The sequence below is a fragment of the Crinia signifera genome, chromosome 9 (genome assembly GCF_055691185.1).
Source record: "Crinia signifera chromosome 9, ASM5569118v1, whole genome shotgun sequence".
In the NCBI taxonomy this organism is placed as follows: Eukaryota; Metazoa; Chordata; class Amphibia; order Anura; family Myobatrachidae; genus Crinia; species Crinia signifera.
The window spans coordinates 115,734,329-115,755,634 of NC_139225.1; the positions used below are offsets into that span (position 1 = coordinate 115,734,329).

At 42.9% G+C, this 21,306-nt stretch overlaps 1 protein-coding gene across 3 annotated transcripts in view; it reads right to left on the minus strand.

Annotated features, from left to right (window-relative positions):
• DOCK11 (dedicator of cytokinesis 11) overlaps positions 1-21,306 on the minus strand; it is a 249,713-nt gene that overhangs the window by 160,493 nt on the left and 67,914 nt on the right. For all 3 annotated transcript variants that reach the window (XR_014460735.1, XM_083159557.1, XM_083159556.1), the window contains exons 11-20: positions 17,882-18,022; positions 11,368-11,583; positions 6,404-6,526; positions 4,449-4,531; positions 4,224-4,346; positions 2,855-2,931; positions 1,541-1,725; positions 1,397-1,462; positions 1,193-1,285; positions 508-631 (exon numbers count right to left, since the gene is read on the minus strand). Coding sequence is in view for 2 of the 3 variants with exons in the window: in XM_083159557.1 (XP_083015683.1) it covers positions 508-631; positions 1,193-1,285; positions 1,397-1,462; positions 1,541-1,725; positions 2,855-2,931; positions 4,224-4,346; positions 4,449-4,531; positions 6,404-6,526; positions 11,368-11,583; positions 17,882-18,022 (1,231 nt within the window). In the remaining variant the exon portion in view is untranslated. The remainder of the gene's footprint in view (positions 1-507; positions 632-1,192; positions 1,286-1,396; positions 1,463-1,540; positions 1,726-2,854; positions 2,932-4,223; positions 4,347-4,448; positions 4,532-6,403; positions 6,527-11,367; positions 11,584-17,881; positions 18,023-21,306) is intronic.

The following is a 21,306-nucleotide window of genomic DNA, read 5'->3' on the forward strand; positions in this document are numbered from 1 at the left end:
GGAATCACATAGACTGGGTAAGATGAAGTCTTGCTCTTTATTTTGAAGCAGGTAAACCGCATACCGGGTAAACAGCATAGGCAAGGATAGTTACAGAATTGCAGCATACAGGTGTCGCAGCATAGAACAAACTTCCAAGTATGTTTCAGTGGTCCCTACAATAGCATACACCCCAGGCCTATCACTTGGGTAGCTGTTCCACCATCAGGAACATTGACCCTCTGCCCTGCAAACACTTATATCAGGAGAGCACAGGTGCTGCTAATCAGCCCTACCCTGATCACATCAGTTTTCTTGCTCATGCTGCTGCTCTAAAACCTGGACCGGATCCTCCCCATTACCTTCATGTGGAAGTATGCTGTCCCTGCCACAGTACCATAATTCTCTAACATATACTACAGTAATCCATCTGGGGGACACTGGTACTCAAAATAGTGACACTAGGACCATAGTAAAAGCAGTGCAGTGTCCCCCAGATGCCACAGCATCCAATCAGATATCCGATACCTGGTGTTTCCGCATGGTCATGCTTCTTACTGCTCCCCTTCGAGTTTATGTCACAACTAACATGGAAAAATGTGAATAACAAATGGTGCTTCTGGTGAAGGTGCAATGGCAGCTCGATTTTAATCTGTAACAAATAACACAGTTTTTATTCAGTAGAAATAAGTTTTCTCTTAAATATTATTTTCACATGATTACGCTGATTCCAAGAAACACAATCCCTAAAGTTGATTATTTGGACAAATAATGGCACATTTTCTAAAATGTGGTCCTGTTACCGATAGGGAACATGGAGTATCAAGCACCCAATATTCTAAACCAAGCAGGCCACCAATAGGGGGTATGCGTAAATATAGCTGGAAAATGTTTGATTTCTCCAGTCTATTTTCCATGGTATTATTTGACAAATGGTAAGACTTGAACAGGGTATGCTAATTCTCTATAGGCACTATGGGGGGGGGGGGGGTATAACTCCCTCTTTACATGTTACATCTGCCCCACCTGCAGTGTACCACCATGGTTTTGTCCATCTGCTAATAAAATGTGCCCTGCGATCTGGTCTGAATTAGGCCACATGCCCTTTTTTTTTTTTAAATAAAAATGATAACTAAAGGTTTATAACTTCTCCCGATGACAGGTTCTCTGTATTTAATTTTTATCAATTATTGTCTTTTAAAAGGATGCTCACCTCATCGTAAAATTCGGGGCTTTGATTGTGGTGTAAGACAACTGCATATACACTTGTGGTAAATACAGGGCCCCCGGGCTTTCCATAAATACACTGCAACCAACAATAAGGCACAATTTGGGTCAGCACATCAAAGAAGCTATTCAAGGCAAATAACCGCATTACTAATATTAAGTACACAGACAGAGATAGTAAGAAGACAACCTTCAGAGCTTGTGCATCGGACTCATCCGAGTCTCGGAATTCAACTCGTACTGCGATATTCCTGGCCTGAGAAAAAGCCATAAAGATAATAAATGACAAATAACCACATGTAACCTCAGAAACACAAAGCTAAGCTTAGATTACCTTGGCAAATGATTTCTGCCCATCATACTTTAAATGCAGCGGGTACACATAGAAGTGGTTTCTGTAGGTAGTAAACGGATAGCAGTATTTTGTCGTTTCCGGCAGAAATTCTTCAACCTCCATAGCGATTTTCTGGTTTTGTTTGTCATACGGCCTAACCGGGATGTAGGAAGAGGTCACACAGTCTAATGGAGGAAATAGGAGGTAATTCATGTTGCTTGTGTATATACTGTACATTACATTAGTGTATATATATATATATATTTTTATATATATATATATATATATATATATATATATATATTGCACCAGATTCTCTAAGCTTCAAAAGTGATAAAATGGAGAGTGATAAACAGCCAGCCAATCGGCTCCTACTTGCCATGTCACCGACTGTGTTTGAAAAATGTCAGACAGGAGCTGATTGGCTGGCTGTTTATCACTCTTCATTTTTTCACTTTTGAAGCTTAGAGAATCTAGCCCATAGTATTTTAACAATGACTTAAGGACAAAATTTAGCAAAACCACTTTTTATATATGCAGGAGATGAATGCATGCAGGGTTTAAAAAAAAAAAAAAAATTCTGAAACCACAAATATAAATGACACAAGAGCACAACATGGGTGTACATTTACTGAGGCATCTATAAATGAAGAGTCATGATGTTGCGCACAGCAAACAATGAGATTCTGTCTGTCATTTCTCTATTGCATCCTCGAAAATGATGGACAGCTTCTGATTGGTTGCTATGGACTACATCACCTCTTTTAATTTTTAGATGTTTTAGAATATATACCACATAGAATGGAATCCTATAAAGTAAAAAAGAGAGAGTATTTATTATTATTTATTTATTAACAGTTTCTTATATAGCGCAGCATATTCCGTTGCGCTTTACAATAGAGTAGGAATCAATCATGCATAAATAAGTTTGAGCTATGCCCAGTCAGTTTTCTGGGTTAGAATTAAGAAAAAAAAAATATATATATATACATATATATAAACATTTATCATTAATCGTGTTATTTCCTTAGAAACTATTTTATTACCAATTCTAATAACTGTGGACAGTATGAACGATGCTGTGATGGACAACCTCAGCTTGCACTTGAGTTCTAATGAGTTGATAATTGGCTAGCCAAAACCATTACAAAAAGTTGTGTACACCTTAATAGATACAGTAGAACAAAATAACAAGCACAATCTAAAGATGAAAGGCTATGTGCTGCTGTACGTAACATGTGTAATGACAGCCTGGAAAGCACAGCTATAGTCAGTTACTGTGCACTAGTTCAAATATACTTTTTAAAAGCTTACTTGAAAAGTCAAGTGGAACACAACCTATAGTCACATCCAGGTGTCCTGGGATAACTTGGAGTTTAGTCTTCTCTGGTCTGCAAAATATATTGTTACGGTTTACAATGTAATAAAAATAAAGAAATGCAGTTTGTTGTAAACCCTATCGGCTTGATTCTCATTTATACACACGCTTTATGCATCTTTGAGCCATTTGCCATACATGAAATGTTGTGTTAATGGGTGTACACAGGTAAGATCATATAGTGGGTGTTTTGTCAGAGTTCAGATGGCCAAACAATTGGGGGAGGTATGAAATTACTTGTCAATGAGCCGCTGGGGACCAGCTGGGCTCCTTGGTGGCTAGATCACAAATGATACATCGTCTGCTGTCCTTTTGCATTCGATGATCGTATGCAATGCCATTCACTTCTGCGGGATGTGATGTACCCTTATTGCAGCAGTGCCGATCTCTGAATTGGCGGTAAATGGCATATGATTTGACACTTTTCACACAATTTATCGGCACGATGGGTCAAAATCTCGTGGAAAAGGGCCATATCGTAGTAGTGTATGCCTTTACACCATTTCTGGCTCACGATTAAGCCATGGTGGATTTAACTGCAGAATAGTCTCATACACCCAGAATGGGGAAGAAGTAAGTGGCGTATGGTGTAGGTAATTTGAAAACCTTATAACTCGGGTGTAAGCAATAATTTATAATAAGGTGTGGGGGCTGCACTACTTAACAAGTGTTAGGAACCATTCAAGGACCGCACACAACATATTTCACATTCACTGTACAATAACTATTATAAAAATGGTGATTGCGTTTACTGTAAGAATGTTAAGCCCCCCCCCCATACATTGCTGTGACCAATCCCTGTTGAGCTGCATGGGCGCTTCCGGGGATATATCGCATACTGTCCTTTTGCAATCATCTCCGACTCTAATTGGATGAGCACAGGACTGCGCATCGGATCAGATTTCCAAGCGATTCACTTTTCACCCGATTTCTCAGTCTGATCCTTCGGAATCGGGTGAAAATTGGCCAATTCGGACAAGTGTATGGCCAGCTTTAGATTCGGATGTATATTTTTAGGTGAAAGTTTTGGCTTGAATGAATTATGCGAGTTGCTATATTTTACTACTACAGTATACACCTATAAACAAATAGGGAAACGGCTAAACCCAAATGCCTGGGGGCACACATAAAGCCCGCAGGTCATGTTTTGCCCATCCCTAACTGCTACTTTTGTGAATGTGAATTAAACTTTTTCTATGTATTATTTTTTTCTAAAAGGGTCATCAGGTTTAAGGAATTGTGAAGAAACAACTAAACTAATGGGACACACAGAGATGGTGACGTGTCAATACTACAAAGACCTACTTCCTATATTCTGCCAATAACTTCAGGATGTCTTCATTGGAAAGTTTGCTGCTGTCCTGTTTATATAAAGGAGAGAATTTCCCTTCGGTGTCCAGGGTGCCCTGTGTGTCCTTGAATACTGGTCTGGAAAGTAGAATAATTCAAAAAGAATACATTAGCACCTACAGTACAACAGTTTTTTTTTTGAAAGGATGAAGTTGCAAGTAAAATAAGAAAGTACAGCACCTTGCAGCCCAAGCGAATGGCATTCTGTACTGACCCAGCCGCAGGCACACTTGTCTAGCAATCTTGTGCACTTTTTGTGCTGTCTACAGGAAAGGAAAGAAAGTATATTGCAGTAACCAGATGGATGTAAGGACTTTACTTCATACAGACGTTCATTTCACACCTACTAGCTGCTTATGAAGGTATCTTGCTGCCTGGACAATGACTTAATAAAGTACTCACATTCAAATTATTACTGTGCTGCTCTGCAGTTCTCTGCCAAGTTTGATAGTAGTCATTTAGGCCCCGATTCGCAGTCACACACAGTTCTGCATCTAGCAAGTCTTAGCAGACTGTTCCCTAGCCTATATACACAGCTAGGGTGGCCAATGCTTTTCATACACACGCAGTCTAATGCCGGGCAGCATCTGAGCACTAGCTCAGAGGGCTTGTCCCGTCTCTGGCAGTGAGGCTCTGCGCAGCTCTGAACTGGTCAGAGTCACACACCTGCTCCACCCACCTGGCATGCCCATCGTTTTTCTTGCCACTCCCAAAAAACTGTTGATTACCACCCCAACACGCCCACTTATTTCAATCACCTTATAAATAGCCAGCAGCAATGGTTGCCGGAGTTCATCGCAGCACACCCTCGCGCATCGGTACTGCAAACCGTACGCACACAGTGTATCAATAATCGCCCACCTGTGTGAATTTGCAACCTTGCAAACAGGTTTCAAATGGGCCCAGAGAACCCTCCCGCTACAGCCAATTTGCTGCTGTAATTCGCCGTATCATTTTGCCCTCAGCGCGTTGATGCTGTGATTTGCAGACCCAGGGGTGAGGCCATTGTGATGCACCATGCATTCCTGCACTTACCATTTGGATTTACCAAAGAAGAAGTCCCAAAAGTCAGCTAAACCTGCATTCAGCTTATTTAAAGGTCCATGCACACTGGGCGATTTTTCCCAGTGTGTATGGACAGCGATGATGTGAAAATCGCTGGCCTGAAAATCGTTCAGTGCATAAACACTGAGCGATTTTCCCCCTGGCCAGCAATTTTTACAGAGGTGAATGACTTTCCATAACAGGATGCTATGGAAGCCGTCCACCCCATCGGTCATATGCTGGTAATACCACCAGATGAGCAGCGGTGGCCGGCATTGATGTGGTACAGGTCGGGTATCCCGTATCCGGGCATCCCGTATCCGAATTATTTTTTTGGAATAATTTAAAAAAAAAATTTTTCCCCCTAACCCTCTTTTAATACTTACCAAGTCCTCCGGCGTCCATAGCAGGCCTTCAGCATCCTCTCCGGCGTCTCCAGCAGTCCCAGGAATGCTTTGCGCGAGTGCGCGCGCGCGCCGGTGACATCACCGGCGCGCCTGGGAACTTGCGCAAAGCACTCCTGGGACCGCTGGAGATGCCGAAGACAGTGCTGGTGGCCTGCCGTGGACGCCGGAGGACTCCATGGACGCCGAGGGACCATCGGGGACCCACCAGGGGCAGGAAAGTATGGCTAAAAAAAAAGTATTCCAAAAACCGGAATATTCCCTTATCCGGAATGCTCGTGGTCCCGAGCATTTCGGATAAGGGATACTCAACCTGTAGCGCATATCAGCACTCACCACTCATCGCTGGCCCGTAGACCCTGGGCAGCTTTTGAAAGCAGCTCAAACAACAAAACTGAGCTGCTTTCAGCTCAAAATCGCCCGGTGTCTATGGACCTTTAGTCTTTTATTACTTCTACTTTTATTACTTTTAGTACTTCTATTTTTTTCCTACTGTGATTGAAGTAATTAGGCAATCAGGAAGCTATTAATTAAAAATAAAGGAAGTCATTAAATAGCAGGAAATAATTAACTAGTTTTAAGGTTAACAGAGTAACAAGGAAATAAAACAGAATTTAGATAGGAAATTAATGATTTCAATTATCAAAATGTCCTCGCTAACAATGTCCATGTTAGAACAATAAATACCTTTGCAGGATCGGAGTTTTTGATGTATGGCTCAGCGCAGTGCGTGATGTTGCCCTGTAATACCTTTTCTATTCGCACTACCAAGAAGATCTCGGAATGTGGGTTTGTCACTGAAAATATTCCCTGCAACCATAGAAAAGAGCAGCAATAAGGGAGGTATAAATATCCGCAGCAGCCGCAAGAGCAAGGAACACTCTCACTGAATCTGTGAATCGGAAAAAAATTCAACAGCCCAAAACTTCTAATAACCTCAGTTTCAATTTAGGATATAAAACAAACAACTTCCCCTTTTTAAAAGTTATACATTGCAATCAGGCAAAGCACGCGTGTCCCAGGGAGTAATGCGTGTGCTGCATGCAGCTGGTGCAAATGTATGTAAAACAATAGACATTGGTGGAAATTTACTTAGATGGGATTCCTATTTCACATGGGATGTTGCTATGGGCAACCAATTATAATTTACTTCGGTACTCTTTACTTATCACGGCGCCCATCGCGGGCATTGAATGCACTAAAAAATCGGGTGCGACGTGACCGACGCGATGCCCGCGATTTCCCATAGGGAACAATGTTAAATGTCTCAATTGACCCGATTTTCCTGTTCAATGCCTCAATTGACCCGATTTTTCCATAGGAAACAATGTTAAATGGCCCACAGAGGCCAAATAGCCACCCTGAAGTGTGAAATGGCCCCCACAATTGGTAACGCCACCCCACGATCAACGTCAACCCGAAGCGTGGCGAGCCCGCGAGGCTGCGAGGGGCGGCGGTACGCGTCCTACGACCTTTTCATACCCCCACTATCCACGTCAGCGTGGAGTTGAGAATAGAATAGTGTGGCGAGCGCAGCGAGCCACCGAGCCCGAAGCGCGGCGAGCGCAGCGAGGGGACGCGGATACCTGTGAAGCCCGCGAAGGGATGCGTTTACCTGTGAAGGTATCCGCGTCCCCTCGCGGGGCTCGCTGCACTCGCCACACTATTCTATTCTCAACTCCACGCCGACGTGGATAGTGGAGGTATGAAAAGGTCATAGGACGCGTACCGCCGCCCCTCGCGGGTTTGCTGCGCTCGCCACGCTTCGGGTTCACGTTGATCGTGGGGTGGCGTTAACAGTTGTGGGGGCCATTTCACACTTCAGGGTGGCTATTTGACCTCTGTGGGCCATTTAACATTGTTTCCTATGGAAAAATCGGGTCAATTGAGGCATTGAACATGAAAATCGGGTCAATTGAGACATTTAACATTGTTCCCTATGGGAAATCGCGGGCATCGGGTCGGTCGCGTCGCACACGATTTTTAGTGCATTCAATGCCTGCGATTTTTTTACCTGCGATGCCCACGATCAAAATCGTGGGCGCCGTGCTAGGTAAAGAGTACCTTTACTTCTTATTTATTTAAAACCTTCCAGGAGATAATAGATAATTCGGGGAAGCACTGCCGATGTAATGGTTAGCAGAGGCATAAGTTTGTTCCAGTTGCCCGGAGGCAAGATAAATATTAGTGACCCCCAAATAGCTCAATCAGTAAGGTGTCTGTCTCCAGTAAGATAGGTCATGGGTTCTAATATAGGGTGTTAGAACCCAGCATCGTGACAAACATGATGCTAGGAGGGGGAGTCAGCCGCAGAAGTAATATTGACTGCTTTCAATGAACTGATTAAAACATGCAGGGGAGGAGAGGTGCCCGCCTAAGAAGCAGAAGCAGGAGCCCGGCGGCAGATTGCCTTCCAGAGTTACGCCTCTGGTTAGCATGACTGCCTCACAGCACTGAGGTCATGGCTTCAATTGCCACCATGGTCCTAACTGTGCAGGATTTGTACATTCTCCCCGTGCTTGCATGGGTTTCCTCCGGATACTCCGGTTTCCTCCCACAATCCCCCCCCAAAAATGGTAGGTTAATTGGCTGCAACAAAATAAACCCAAGAGTGAAGGTGTGTACATTTGGTAGAGAATATAGATTGTAAGCTCCACTGATGTGAATGTTCAAATATTCTCTGTACAGCGCTGCGAAATATGTGTGCGCTATATAAGAAACTGTTAATAAATAAAATAATAGAGAATATCTTACTGGTTGCCCACTGCAACATCCCATGTGAAAGAGAACTCCCACCTCAGTAAATTTCTCCCATTGCTTGGATGTTAATTAAGTGAATATATCGCAGTGAGGATACACATAGGTTCATTCTTCTTGCATCAGTTGTTTAATATTATGCTCCGTATATAGCGAGAATTGCAACTTAAATAGTAAGGACAATTGTCATGGGTTGCGCACAGAAATATAGGCAATAGGCAGCTGATATTTTACTCAAGCAAAGTAAAAATTCCCTTATGCATTGCCCCATAGCAGATTGAGGCCCTTTTTCATGAAGTATCCTTACTAAAGGTGGCCATACATCTACAGATCGATTGTCAGATTTGGCTGGTTGGAACAAAATCCTGGCAATATCTCAATGACAGTTTTTGCCAGTTTTCCAGCATTTCAAAGCAAATGGTCAACTGTCATTTGCTCTCATCCATTACCAGGTTTTTGTTCCAACCAGACAGATCTGACAATCGATCTGTAGATGTATGGCCACCTTTAGACAGGACAGTCCAGATATAAGGATAAGAACTTCCGCCATGATCACATGACAGTTGCCAGATGTGTAACTCTTCAATGCCGTGAGTACCATTTATAGGGTAGGTAAAGTGCAATTTGGGTTTGCCCCTGGGACACTTATTTTATTTATTTACAGTTTCTTATATAGCACAGCAGATTCCGTTGCGCTTTACAAATGTTGAATGTTGGGACATGTGGCAGCTCTCTACGTACCAGTGACATGGCCCCTTTCCATTCACACTTCCCAACAGGAAACAATGTAAAAGTTGGTAGGTACACAATGAGGTGAGTATATGGAATCTGGCGCACAGGGAATGTTACCTGTTGCAGAATGATACTGTGATCCGGCGTCATGCATGATGTAATAAGAGTAACTTTCACATGTTTTAGGTTTACTAGGAATCTCTTGCAAATAAGATACTGTAGGAGCCACAGAACATTGCATCTGATTACCTTGCTAATAAGTAATTGCTGAGCGTTCACCGTTCAAGCATTGACATGTGCAGCAAGTTATTGTGCATATGTGTAATTAAGTTGTAATTGTGCATAAGCAAGTTGTTTATGGCTTTGGTTTTTGTGCAGGCAGTAAGCATCTAAAGCAGGCACTACCTAAAGCAGGCAGTACCTAATGCAGGCAGTACCTAATGCAGGCAGTACGTAAAGCAGGCAGTACCTAATGCAGGCAGTACGTAAAGCAGGCAGTACCTAAAGCAGGCAGTGCCGTCTGACCCCAGCTTCTGGCTTCTCTATCTTTCCTGGTTGCATACTGCCAGCTAGAAACCTTTTTAAACATCTGAATAATGCAACCAAAGCAGCTATTCTGTACGCTGGCACCCTCCTCTCCTGCAACCATGTCACACTGGCTTTCTAAAGACTGACGTGTATATGGATACGGGTGACCTACTTCTTTGATAACTATGAGACTTTTCAGGGCACTTGCTTCAGATGGCTCGCCTCTTACAAGCCACATTATCCTTTTCTGCACTTGCTGCCATTCTGACTGTCCAACCCTTAGCTCTTCCCTTTTGTAAAGCCCTGCTTACTGGCAATCGCCCGTTGAGATCGGGTCCGAGACCTGGATAGCCTCATGACCGTGTTTCTGTATGATTGCAAAATCTATCCCGGGACCATCTTCTGCCATTCCCCACTGAAACCAAGGAGACGTCAAGGTATCCTGCTTCAAATAATTACCGTATCTACCTATCTGGTGACACAGGAGCTCCACAAACTGTAATATGCTGAACTGCTCCAGCTAAAATACTACGCTGTGTGCATAAATAACCATTGCATTGCTGTTTCTCTTTGTTCCTTTCTCCTAGTATAGTACATTATAACTCCCAGAGACTGAAGAACAATATTTGTTGTGAGCACAGGTAAAACATGCTCGGTATGAACCTCACAATAGTGAGTGTTGTTGGCCAATGAAAGACCCCAGAAATAGGCGACATACTTAAGGTCGACACACAAAAAAGGTTAACACAAGACACTGTCGACAAGATTCTTAACGTTTTACAATGTCAATGTCGAAACATGAGCCCATGGAAACCCCAATTAGCATACCGCATCCCCTCACATGGCTCAATACACTCTCCATGCTTTAGGTCAGATGCCTCACTGTGCCGTACACACTTCGCTGCTCCCATTAGGAGTCCACTTTGATGGCACAGTATGAAAAAGTAAAAAAAAAAAAAGAAAAAAATGTGCGGCGACCTTTTCATTTGTCGACCACAGCCATGTCAACCTTTGCGTTTGCCAACTCTTTGTGATGTCGACCTACTGACATACCATCCATTTCTCAGGAAATGTGTATTACGTTTTTTACCTCAAAAATGGAAACAGTGATTATGGTAATCATTTATAATTCCTGTTATTACCTGCCTAACATCAGACCTACCATCTCAAATTCATTAACATGACCTGTTTTCTCTATTTGCATTATTTAACCCTTTGAGTGCCAAAAGCACTGAGAGAGATGTTCAAAAGATCAGCAAAAAATACCAGCGTCGCTCACATTTGTTATATAAATTCAAATAAAATTTTGTGCAAAAAAAGATTATATTTCTTCTGTTCTGTGCAAATAATTATTATGCTATGGACATACAATGATCCCTGGTTTGTTTACACAAACAGAGATCTAATGTATTTCATAGCTGTCTTCATTCTAAATGCTAATGAAAAAAACTAGGTGTTCCTCTCCAATCAGTGATAAGTAACAGTCATATTGTAATGTATAAAAGGTCACTTGAAGCTAGAATTAACAGGAAGATAAACATACTGTAATGGTTGTTCAACAAAAAAATGAATAGATAATCCACTAATAAATGACAGTGATGATTTAGTGTTGCACTGAACTAAATAGGCGTTACCTCTTTGATGTATTGAAAGTGAGACTCTGGGATACCGTGGACAAGGTTCTCATTGGTGGACGCCCTTTTAGAATTGCCATCCACAGCTGCATCCGGTGAACTGTTACTCAACATTTCTCTTACCGATGAAGGGTTAAGATCAACGTGGAAGTCAGCAGAAATCTTGCAGTAATTTTTCACGTCAAACAGAGCTAGGCTGACAAAGAATGGCTCAACCTGAAACAATATAGAGTAGGCCTTATAAATGCTAGAAATTAAACCTCTGCTAAATGTAATGCTTTATCTTCACACAATTATAGTAGGAGGAAGAGCAATTTGTTTACATTTACTTTGTTTTGCACAAATGTATCCCAATAATGACTAATAATATAAAACAAATGCACATTAAAGATTGGTAATAATTGGAGAGTTGTACATGAAGCCTTTGGTGATAAGTTAGAGCACATAGCTGGTATGCAGTCAGTGGACAGACAATGTCTAGATTCGACAACTACTAAAAAAGGGTGGACATACCTTAGGTTGACAGTGCCAAAAAGTCGACACACGCTTATGGTCGACATAGGCAAGGTCCGCAGTCAAAAGGTCAACCTGAGTTTTTCATGATTCTTTTTTTTTTAAAGGTGGTATTTCATACTTTGTTATCCAAGTGGGCAAACAGTGGGAATATAATAGTAATAATTATAATACTATAATATTACCAGCCCCTAAGCAGGGCGAGCGAAGTGAGCCATGCGAGGGGATGCAGGACATATACACAGTGTCAATGTGGACGTACGATCACATAGACATCAGGAAAAACACATATTGACCTATTGACTGTCCACCTTGCCTATGTTGACCATAAGATTGTGTCGACCTAAGGTACGTTGACCCTTTTTGGGGTTGTCCTAGTCACTGTCGACTATTAGTGGTCGACCTAGGCACTGTCTATCATCTATACCAGGCATTCCACACCACGGTCCTCAAGGCACACCAACAGTGCAGGTTTTGTAGATATCCAGGCTTGAGCACAGGTGACTTAATTAGTATCTGAGGGATTCTGATTAAACCATCTGTGCTGAAGCCTGGATATCACTAAAACCTGCACTGTTGGTGTGCCATGAGGACCGTGGTTGGGAATGCCTGCTCTATACCGTAAACAAGTAGCTTTGCAGGGGAGCTGTAAACCACCACAGCCTAAATGAAAAAGCTCTACTGTAGCAGCTGAAGAACTGCAGCCCGGGATCTAGCTGCCAGTACTGGAGACTCATTTGACTTAACCCCTTACCGCCGCAGCCTGTTTTTGCCTTCCTGACAGAGCCCTTTTTTTCAAATCTGACATGTATCACTTTATGTGGGGATAACTTTTTATTGCTTTTACTTATCCCAGTGATTTTGAGATTGTTTTCTCGTGACACATTGTACTTTAAGTTAGTGGTAAATTTTGGTCGATACAGTCTGTGTTTATTTGTGAAAAATACCAAAATGTCGTAAAAAAATTAAAAATTTTGCAATTTGCAAAATGTAAAATTTTCTGCTTGTGAGACAAATAATCATACCACTCAAAATAGTTAATAACTAACAAAGACCATATGTCTACTTTATGTTGCCATCATTATTTCAACCTCCTTTTAATTTTTTTGGACACTAGGAGGCTTAAAATATGAATAGCAAATTCTCATATTTTCAAGAAAATTTCAAACACTGATTTTTTTAGGGACCAGTTCAGTTCTGATGTGACTTTGAGGGACTTGTATGTGAGACACCCCCATAAATAATGCCATTTCAAAAACTGCACCCCTCACAGTATTCAAAACAGCATTTTGGAAGTTTGTTAACCCTTTAGGTGTTTCACAGGAATTAAAACAAAGTGTAGGTGAAATTTCAAAATTTCATTTTTTTAGCAGATTTTCAATTTTAATACATTTTTCTAAGGAACACAGTAGATTTTACTAGAGAAATGTGACTAAAAATTGATTCCCCCAATTCTTTTGTTTTCATAAATATCCTATATGTGGCCCTAGTGTGCACGTTGACCAAACCACAGGCTTCATAATAGAAGGAGCACCTACTTGATTTTGGAGCCTCCTTTTATGAGATAATTTTTTAGGCACCATGTAGGTTTCTAGGCACCATAAGATGCTAAAAGTTAGGAACCTCCCCCACAAGTGACCCCATTTTGCAAACTACACCCCTCAGGGAATTCATCTAGGGGTATAGTGTACATTTCAAACCCCCAGGGGTTTCACCAATTTTGGTACAACTGGGCTGTGAAAATGAAAAATTACATTTTTTTACACAAAAATGCAGTTCTGGCTCAAAATTTTTCATTTTCACAAGGAATGAAGGAGACAAAGCACCCCAAAATCTGTGCCGCAATTTCTCCCGAGTACGGCAATGCCTCATATGTGACCAAAAAATACCATTTGGGTGCATGGCAGGACTCAGAAGGGAAGGAGTGATATTTGGATTTTGCAGCACAGATTCTGGTGGAATGAATGGTGGGTGCTATGTCGCATTAGCAAGACCCCCGAAGCACGGTGAAATGATGAACCTAATAATCCATAGATGTGTGGTATATTTTAAAACACTCCTTCATACATAGGCCGGGTTTGTCGGGGCAAGTTTCACAGTGGAAAATAGTTTGCTTTCTTATTCCCTTTTTATAGCAAACTTTGCACCTTTTTTGTGTCCTGCCCTTTTTTCCAGTGGAGGGGATTTCGTTAGGAAAATGCTGCCCTGATACAATACGGGGGCCAGTACTAGAAGTACTGGGGCCCTCTGCCTGCTGGTTCCCAAATATTAGGCCCTTTATGACTTCCTCTTGAAAGTGCATAAATGTCCCCGTCTGGCTGGTAGAACGGAATAGTACGTAAGCGTTATACAGTGCCATCTGGATGATATACACGGCCAGCTTCTTATACCATATTTTTGTTTTCCGCAGGGCACTGTACGGCTTCAGTACCTGATCTGAAAGATCCACTCCGCCCATGTACTTATTGTAATCTAGGATACAAATAGGTTTTGAGGTGTGGGTACTGGTACCTCGTACAGGGACGGAGGTGGTACTGTCTTCGTGAATTGTTGTCAGTATAAGGACATCCCTCTTGTCCTTATATTTGACCAACAACATATTTTCGGTGGATTGTGCCCTGCTTTCACCCTTTCTCAGTAATTGGGCAACGTGCGTTTTTGGGAGGCCTCTTTGGTTCTTGCGCACAGTACCGCAAGCTGCTGTACCTCTTGAACCAAGGGCCTTAAACAGGGGGATGCTGGTGTAAAAGTTATCCACATAGAGGTGATAACCCTTATCCAGGAAGGGGTGCACTAAATCCCAGACAATCTTTCCACTAACACCTACGAGGGAGGGGGGGCATTCTGGCGGTTCAATTCTTGTGTCCTTCCCTTCATATACCCTAAACCTGTGGGTGTACCCTGAGGTACTTTCGCACAGCTTATACATTTTTATGCCATACCTTGCCCTCTTACTGGGAAGGTACTGGCGGAATTTAACCCTTCCTTTAAAATGTATAAGTGACTCGTCTACACAAATGAATTTTTCGGGGATGTACATCTCAGCAAATTTGGCGCTGAAATGATCAATGACCGGCCTGACTTTGAATAGCCGGTCAAAGGTGGGATCATCTCTGGGTGGGCACTGTGCATTATCGTTGTAATGCAAAAATTTAAGGATCGTCTCAAAACGAGTCCGGGTCATGGCCATACGATAAAGTGGGGTGCTGTACAGAACATCTGTACTCCAATATTGTCTAATTTCTGGCTTTTTAACTATGCCCATATGTAACACCAGACCCCAAAACGTCATCATCTCTACTGCATCTACAGGGGTCCACCTAGCAAATGATGACGTGGGGTTTTGGGCAATAAACTGCTGGGCATATAAATTACTTTGGTCCACCATTAAATTTATAAAATCATCAGAGAAAAAGACTTTGAAAAAGTCAATTTCTTTGAGGCCTGTAGTATCAAATTGGATTCCTGGGTTGGCCAAAAACTCAGGAACCTGGGGCTCAAAATTGTCTGGTGGTGGGGTCCATACGAGATCAATCATTGGGGGGGGGGGGTCTCAGCTGCTCTACGGGGGCGTCTTTGAGGGGGTCCCTCATCACTAGAGGAGGAAGAGGAGGTTAAGACCAATGCGATAAATTCATCGCTTTCATCACTGGCTGTGTCAGTGTCAGAGGCAATAAGGGCATATGCCTCCTCCGCTGAAAACAGTCTTTGGGATGATTGGGACATTTTTATTATTTTTGTGTTTGTGTAAGTGTAGTGTTTCAACACGTGTATAGTGTAGGGGGGGTACAAACTTTATTTCAACACGGGGGGTATGTAGTGTGTATGTAGTGCTTTAACACGTGTAAGTGCACTTAAGGGGCAGCAGCTTCAAGGCAGCTTTTGGTACAACCTTGAAGGGGTTAAAAGAAAAAAAAAACGGTCCTGCGCCAAAAATTGAGCACAGATGTTGGTCAGTAACGTCCGTCACTGATCAGCGCTCAAAGGCAACAGGAATTTGATCCCAAAAAAAAAAATTTAGATCAACCCTGTGCCAAAAATGCTGATCAGTGATGTACGTCACTGATCAGCGCTCAGCGGCCACAGGACACCCACAAAATCACAGTGGGTGTAAAAAATTTTTTTTAAAAAAGACCCCACAGCACCCTCAAAAAAAAAAAAAATTCAAAAAAACTGCTGATCAGTCAAAGGCAACAGGAATTTGATCCAAAAAAAAAAAAATTAGATCAACCCTGTGCCAAAAATGCTGATCAGTGATGTAAGTCACTGATCAGCGCTCAGCGGCCACAGGACACCCACAAATTTTTTTAAAAAGACCCCACAGCCCTCAAAAAAAAAAATTTTAAAAAAAAAATGCTGATCAGTGATGCAACACTGATTAGCAGTGAGGGGCAGCAGGCGCGCAACTTTTGGCGCAACCTGACGGGGTATATATAAAAAAAAAAAACCTGCACCCCAAAAAAGTTGCTGATCAGTTAATTTATACTGATCAGCACAAATGGGGGGCAGGAAAAAAAGCAGTGCAGAGGGTTTAAGCCCGTCTGCACTGCAATCAGCCACAGGGGGCAGCAGAGACAAAATTATATTTTACTATGATGCTGCAGCAACAGCAGCAGAAGCAGGCAGCACGGATGCCACCACACCACCAACGCTGATCGAGGTCAGATAGGGAGACAGATGGGCACGGAGACCGCTCTGCACGCTGTTCCTGACCGGAATAGCGGCGGCAGGGCGGTCTCCGTTACTTTCACTGAGGTGCAATGGCTGTGATTGGTCCATCGGTCCGACGGACCAATCACAGCCTTGGGGGCAGGTGGGGCAACCACCAAAGACCCCTTTACACTCGGTGGTGATTGGTGCTGTACCAATCACCACCGATCAAGTACCAATCACCACCGATCCCTGTGTTACCGAGCGCCGATATTGGCCGGAACACAGAAAACGCTGCAATTGGCTGTTCACATTTGAACAGCCAATCGCAGCGATCGCCGATGGGGGGGGGGGGGGGCAGCAGCCATCTTCCCTCTGTCACCGCGTCTATAGACGCGGTGACACTTTAAAGTCATGGCATACATTTATGCCATGTGTTGGGAAGTACATCCCGACCATGACGTAAATGTATGCCAAATGTCGGGAAGGGGTTAAAGGTAGAGCCTAATGGAGCCAGGGTGCAGTGGGGACTGAGCCTCTACTGTCTCTGGCAGTGCAGGAACAGGAGAGAGAATGCCTCCCTGCCACTGAGCATAATGTTATTCCAGAAGTATGGTACAAACATATTCCTTGGTGTTGGCGGGACAGATATGCCCACAACTGGAAATTCCTGGGGTAGTTCCATGTACGGTGCACTAGATGAAATGTTGTTGCTGAACTAAAAGAATATAAAAAGCTGTGTAAGTCACATTGTATAGATTTTATTCTGTGCCATGGCCAGTCGCCCCTAGCATGGCATTCATGGATCACTTTAGATTTAAAATGAACATTCCAGTGTTTTATCTTTGGATTGAAAAACTATGGATTTGTTGCCATGACCTCGGACTCTTTTTTTTTCTCTCTTCTGCATAAAATACAAGATCAATGTGTGTGTAGTGCACGTACAGTGCTACATATCTTCATATTTTCTCTTAAGGGAATATATAAAGATATGTAGCACTGTACGTGCTACATATCACAAAGTTCTGAAATGAGCTGGACTATCCAGTCCCTATTAATGGGGAGATTCTGGCAGGAGGAGGAGTCAAATGGCTGCATGTGATGCCGGTATCCAATCGTGCCACACATGTCTACTATAAACACCCTGCTGACCAATGGCGCTGCATGCCTAGCCCTTTAAGTCTTCAACCCCCTTTAAGTACTCATAAAATGTACAAAGCTATTTTTATTTTCCTTATATATTCTCATTTTAAAGACCATCAGTTTGCTAACAATATTAATTTACCTAAATTACAGAGTCAGGGAATCCTAAATTATAGCAACATCACTATTATTGAAAAAAAATACATACATTTGTCAGGGGACCTTCAGCATTTTCCATCACATTCCCAAGTATATTAAAGCTCAATTCCTGGCAGCTGACGATGAAACGATGGCTGCTCTTCTCCTCAAATGGTCGTATGTCTGGCTCAATGCCAGAGAAATCCAACCGCTTAAATAAATAGCAAAAAACGTGTTAGTCCCATTGCAAATCTATGGACTCTGGACACTGTACCCAAAAATAATGAATATATTTATTATACAAACATAAACGTTTTGCAGCGACTTTTGCAAAAGAAATGTATTTAAGTGCTTGCTTTGCCAAAATACAAATGTGGTATTCAATTCTATGTTTTTTAGGACGAATGGGCATTCACCGTATTCACTTGGAGGGTCAACCAAGCGTCCCACACCCACCTTCCGCATAAGCTCGTACGGGGGCTGCTCTCTGTATCCGCGGCCCCATGTCCTGGCATTCCTTGCCACACTCACGTCGCGCTTTTAGGCCTCCTTGCTTGCACCTCATGTCACCTGTCTGTCTACTCATCCCTCTAGATTGTAATCTTCTGGGAGCAGGGCCGTCTTTGTTCCTGTTCTCACAGACCTCTTCTCCCGCACTTCAATTACAGCTCTCATTAATCTCTAACAAGAACGCGCCCTTGGTAGTACGCAAACAACTCCTTTGCTTCCCGACATCCCAGCTGTATTGTGTACTGAGCACTGTGGTGATAATTGTTACCTATGCTCTGTTTTTGTTGTTCCATTGTGTGCCTTATGTATGGTGCTGCAAACCACTTGTGGCGTCTTATAAATGAAATAATAATAAGTGAGGTACACCATTAGTTTCATCTGCATTTGGTGACGTTCCCCTACACAAGGCATAGATTGATGACTAAGATTCCATATTAAAGAAACCCCACCCCCTGCAGCTTAACCCTAAGTCCCCTTAGTGCCTAAGCCAAACAACACCCCTTCCCCAGGTGTAATACGAATGCTCTCCGAATACATACATGCATTTGAGATCCCGGCATTCTGCCAACTGTCTTCTTGTGCAAGTCAAGATGCCGGTGTTGGTATTGTGACTTCCACCATCCCGTCTCCCGGGATGCAGACTGTATGTTAAATAGACATTTTTTCTCAGAAGATGCTATTGCATATGTTATGCAAGTACTGCATATGGGCACTTATGGACGTGCCTCTTATTAGGCTATTTAAAACACATAGGGGCTATCCCCATAGTGAGCATGCAGTCACCATACTGGCCAGTCTCGTGCACCGAGTGGGTTAATTAAATGGCTACTGAGTGTGAACCAGGGCTTCATGGAAGCCCACATCTATGGAGTGAGAAACGGCATAGGCTTTACATGTCTAAGGGGAATGCTGAAGGTGCTTCTCTTTACATTAGTTAAAACACGCAGGAGCTGCTGACAAAGGCACAGACACTGCAGGGATCAACCCGCAGCTCCGGTCCCCTACCCGCACCACTGTCAGGTTTGGGCGCACCTGCTGTGCAATAGGGAGCTGAGCACCTGGCAGGAGCTGTCCCACATGAGCGCTGGATTGCTCAAACACCTACCCGCAGTACGGCAATGATACCCTGGCTACAGAGGAAGCCAGAAACCCCTGCAAGCTGGAGGGGACCCCCCCCCCCCATGGTATCACATAAACTAGCCAGTCTGGAAGCTAAGCGTCTTTCATATGGTCTCAGTCTGTAGGATACATAGAACCGAAGCTATCAAGGTGCAAAATGGACACATTTTCCCCATAGACTATAATGGACCCATTAATTCAGACCCACCATGAGTTCTGATGCTTGCTCTTAACTGTGTGGGGATTTCAGAAACTTGGGGATCATATCCTCTGGTAGCTAAATGTCTCCCCTTCCATAAGAACCTGATTCTGAGCCGTTTGGACTACCAAAACCGAAGAAATTAAGCTTTAAACTCCTTTTAATTTATTCATAGGTTTAAGCTATGGCAATTTTATAGCAGTGTGCCTAGACACCGATGCTGCTGACACTGTGACACATGCTGCACTATACAGCTGGAGCTGTGGTTTACAGTTTTTCCTATATGAGTAATAAGTAGCACTTTGCGTACTAAGTAGCACGAACAGCTTTGATTGCAATATAGCTTAGAATATCCATACAGTTTTTCCTATTTGAGTACTAAGTAGCACTCTGCATACTAAGTAGCTCGAAGAGCTTTTATTGTACTGTGCTGCAACAGCTACAGCTATAAGTGATATCTCTAGAAGTAGCATGTGGAGAGATAAATGCTCCTCCCTAAGTTCCTAGATGCAAAAACATTGTGCTTAGCCTCTCTATACCAGGCTTTCCCAACCACGGTCCTCAAGGCACACCAACAGTGCAGGTTTTAGTGATATCCAGGCTTCAGCACAGATGGTTTAATCAGAATCCCTCAGATACTAATTAAGTCACCTGTGCTCAGGCCTGGATATCACTAAAACCAGCACTGTTGGTGTGCCTTGAGGACCGTGGTTGGGAATGCCTGCTCTATACAGTATTTCCTATTTATGGCAAAGAGATAATATAGATCAACCGGCGCTTCACTTGGGGGCTCCCCAAATATCCACAGTCCGTAAGTCCTTACATGTGCTTACATAGGCAACCGTGGGTGAACTCCTATGAGGGTATCTTTAGGTTGTCACCAGAGTGTTAAATGACCATGCAGTAAGGTGCTCACATGTGCTTAGATAAAAACACTTGTGATAACTCCTATGGAAGTATCTTTGTTAATGCTCACACTGGCTTATTTGGACAGATACAGAGCTGTACATAAAGCGGTTTCTTTTCATCGCAGTGGCACAAAAATGCCATGGGAAAAAAAAACAGAAAACTTCTCATGGTGCAGATAAAAACAGTCTGTACCGTATATAAGGTGTCACAAGATGGTACAGTCAGTAGGATGATGAAACCCGGGTCTTCCTACTGCGTCTCTACCGAATCTGGGTACGTGGGGCCTCTAAAAAGACTCCTCTAACATGCTATTGGCGGTGTCGGGGTTCCAATATCACCTAGCGTGTATGGTCATTTACTTCCAAATTAGATCCGTGCCAATGTCACCAAGTATACTCCTCCTTCTCAAGAACGAGAAATGGGATCTGTTAGTGGGAATTATCTGAAAGGCTTATCCCCAGTGACATTGTTAAAATAATATTATATTCCCAAAAGAGCACATTTAAGATGAAATTCTTAATGCACAGTAACGGTGCTCAGTATCTAGGTCAGAAGTGAGCAACTTTGAAGGATCTGCTGACTATCAGATGTGCAGAGGATTTTCTTGGGTGCCGAAACAGCCTCATACTCACAGATTCAATTCGCTGCAGGACTTAAGACACAGTTGCATATACATCGGTATACACATCGTATAGTGCCTGGTTCGCCAACCCGTCGCTGGGGTATTTGCATTAGCTTGCTTGGCAGATGCCGGTCAG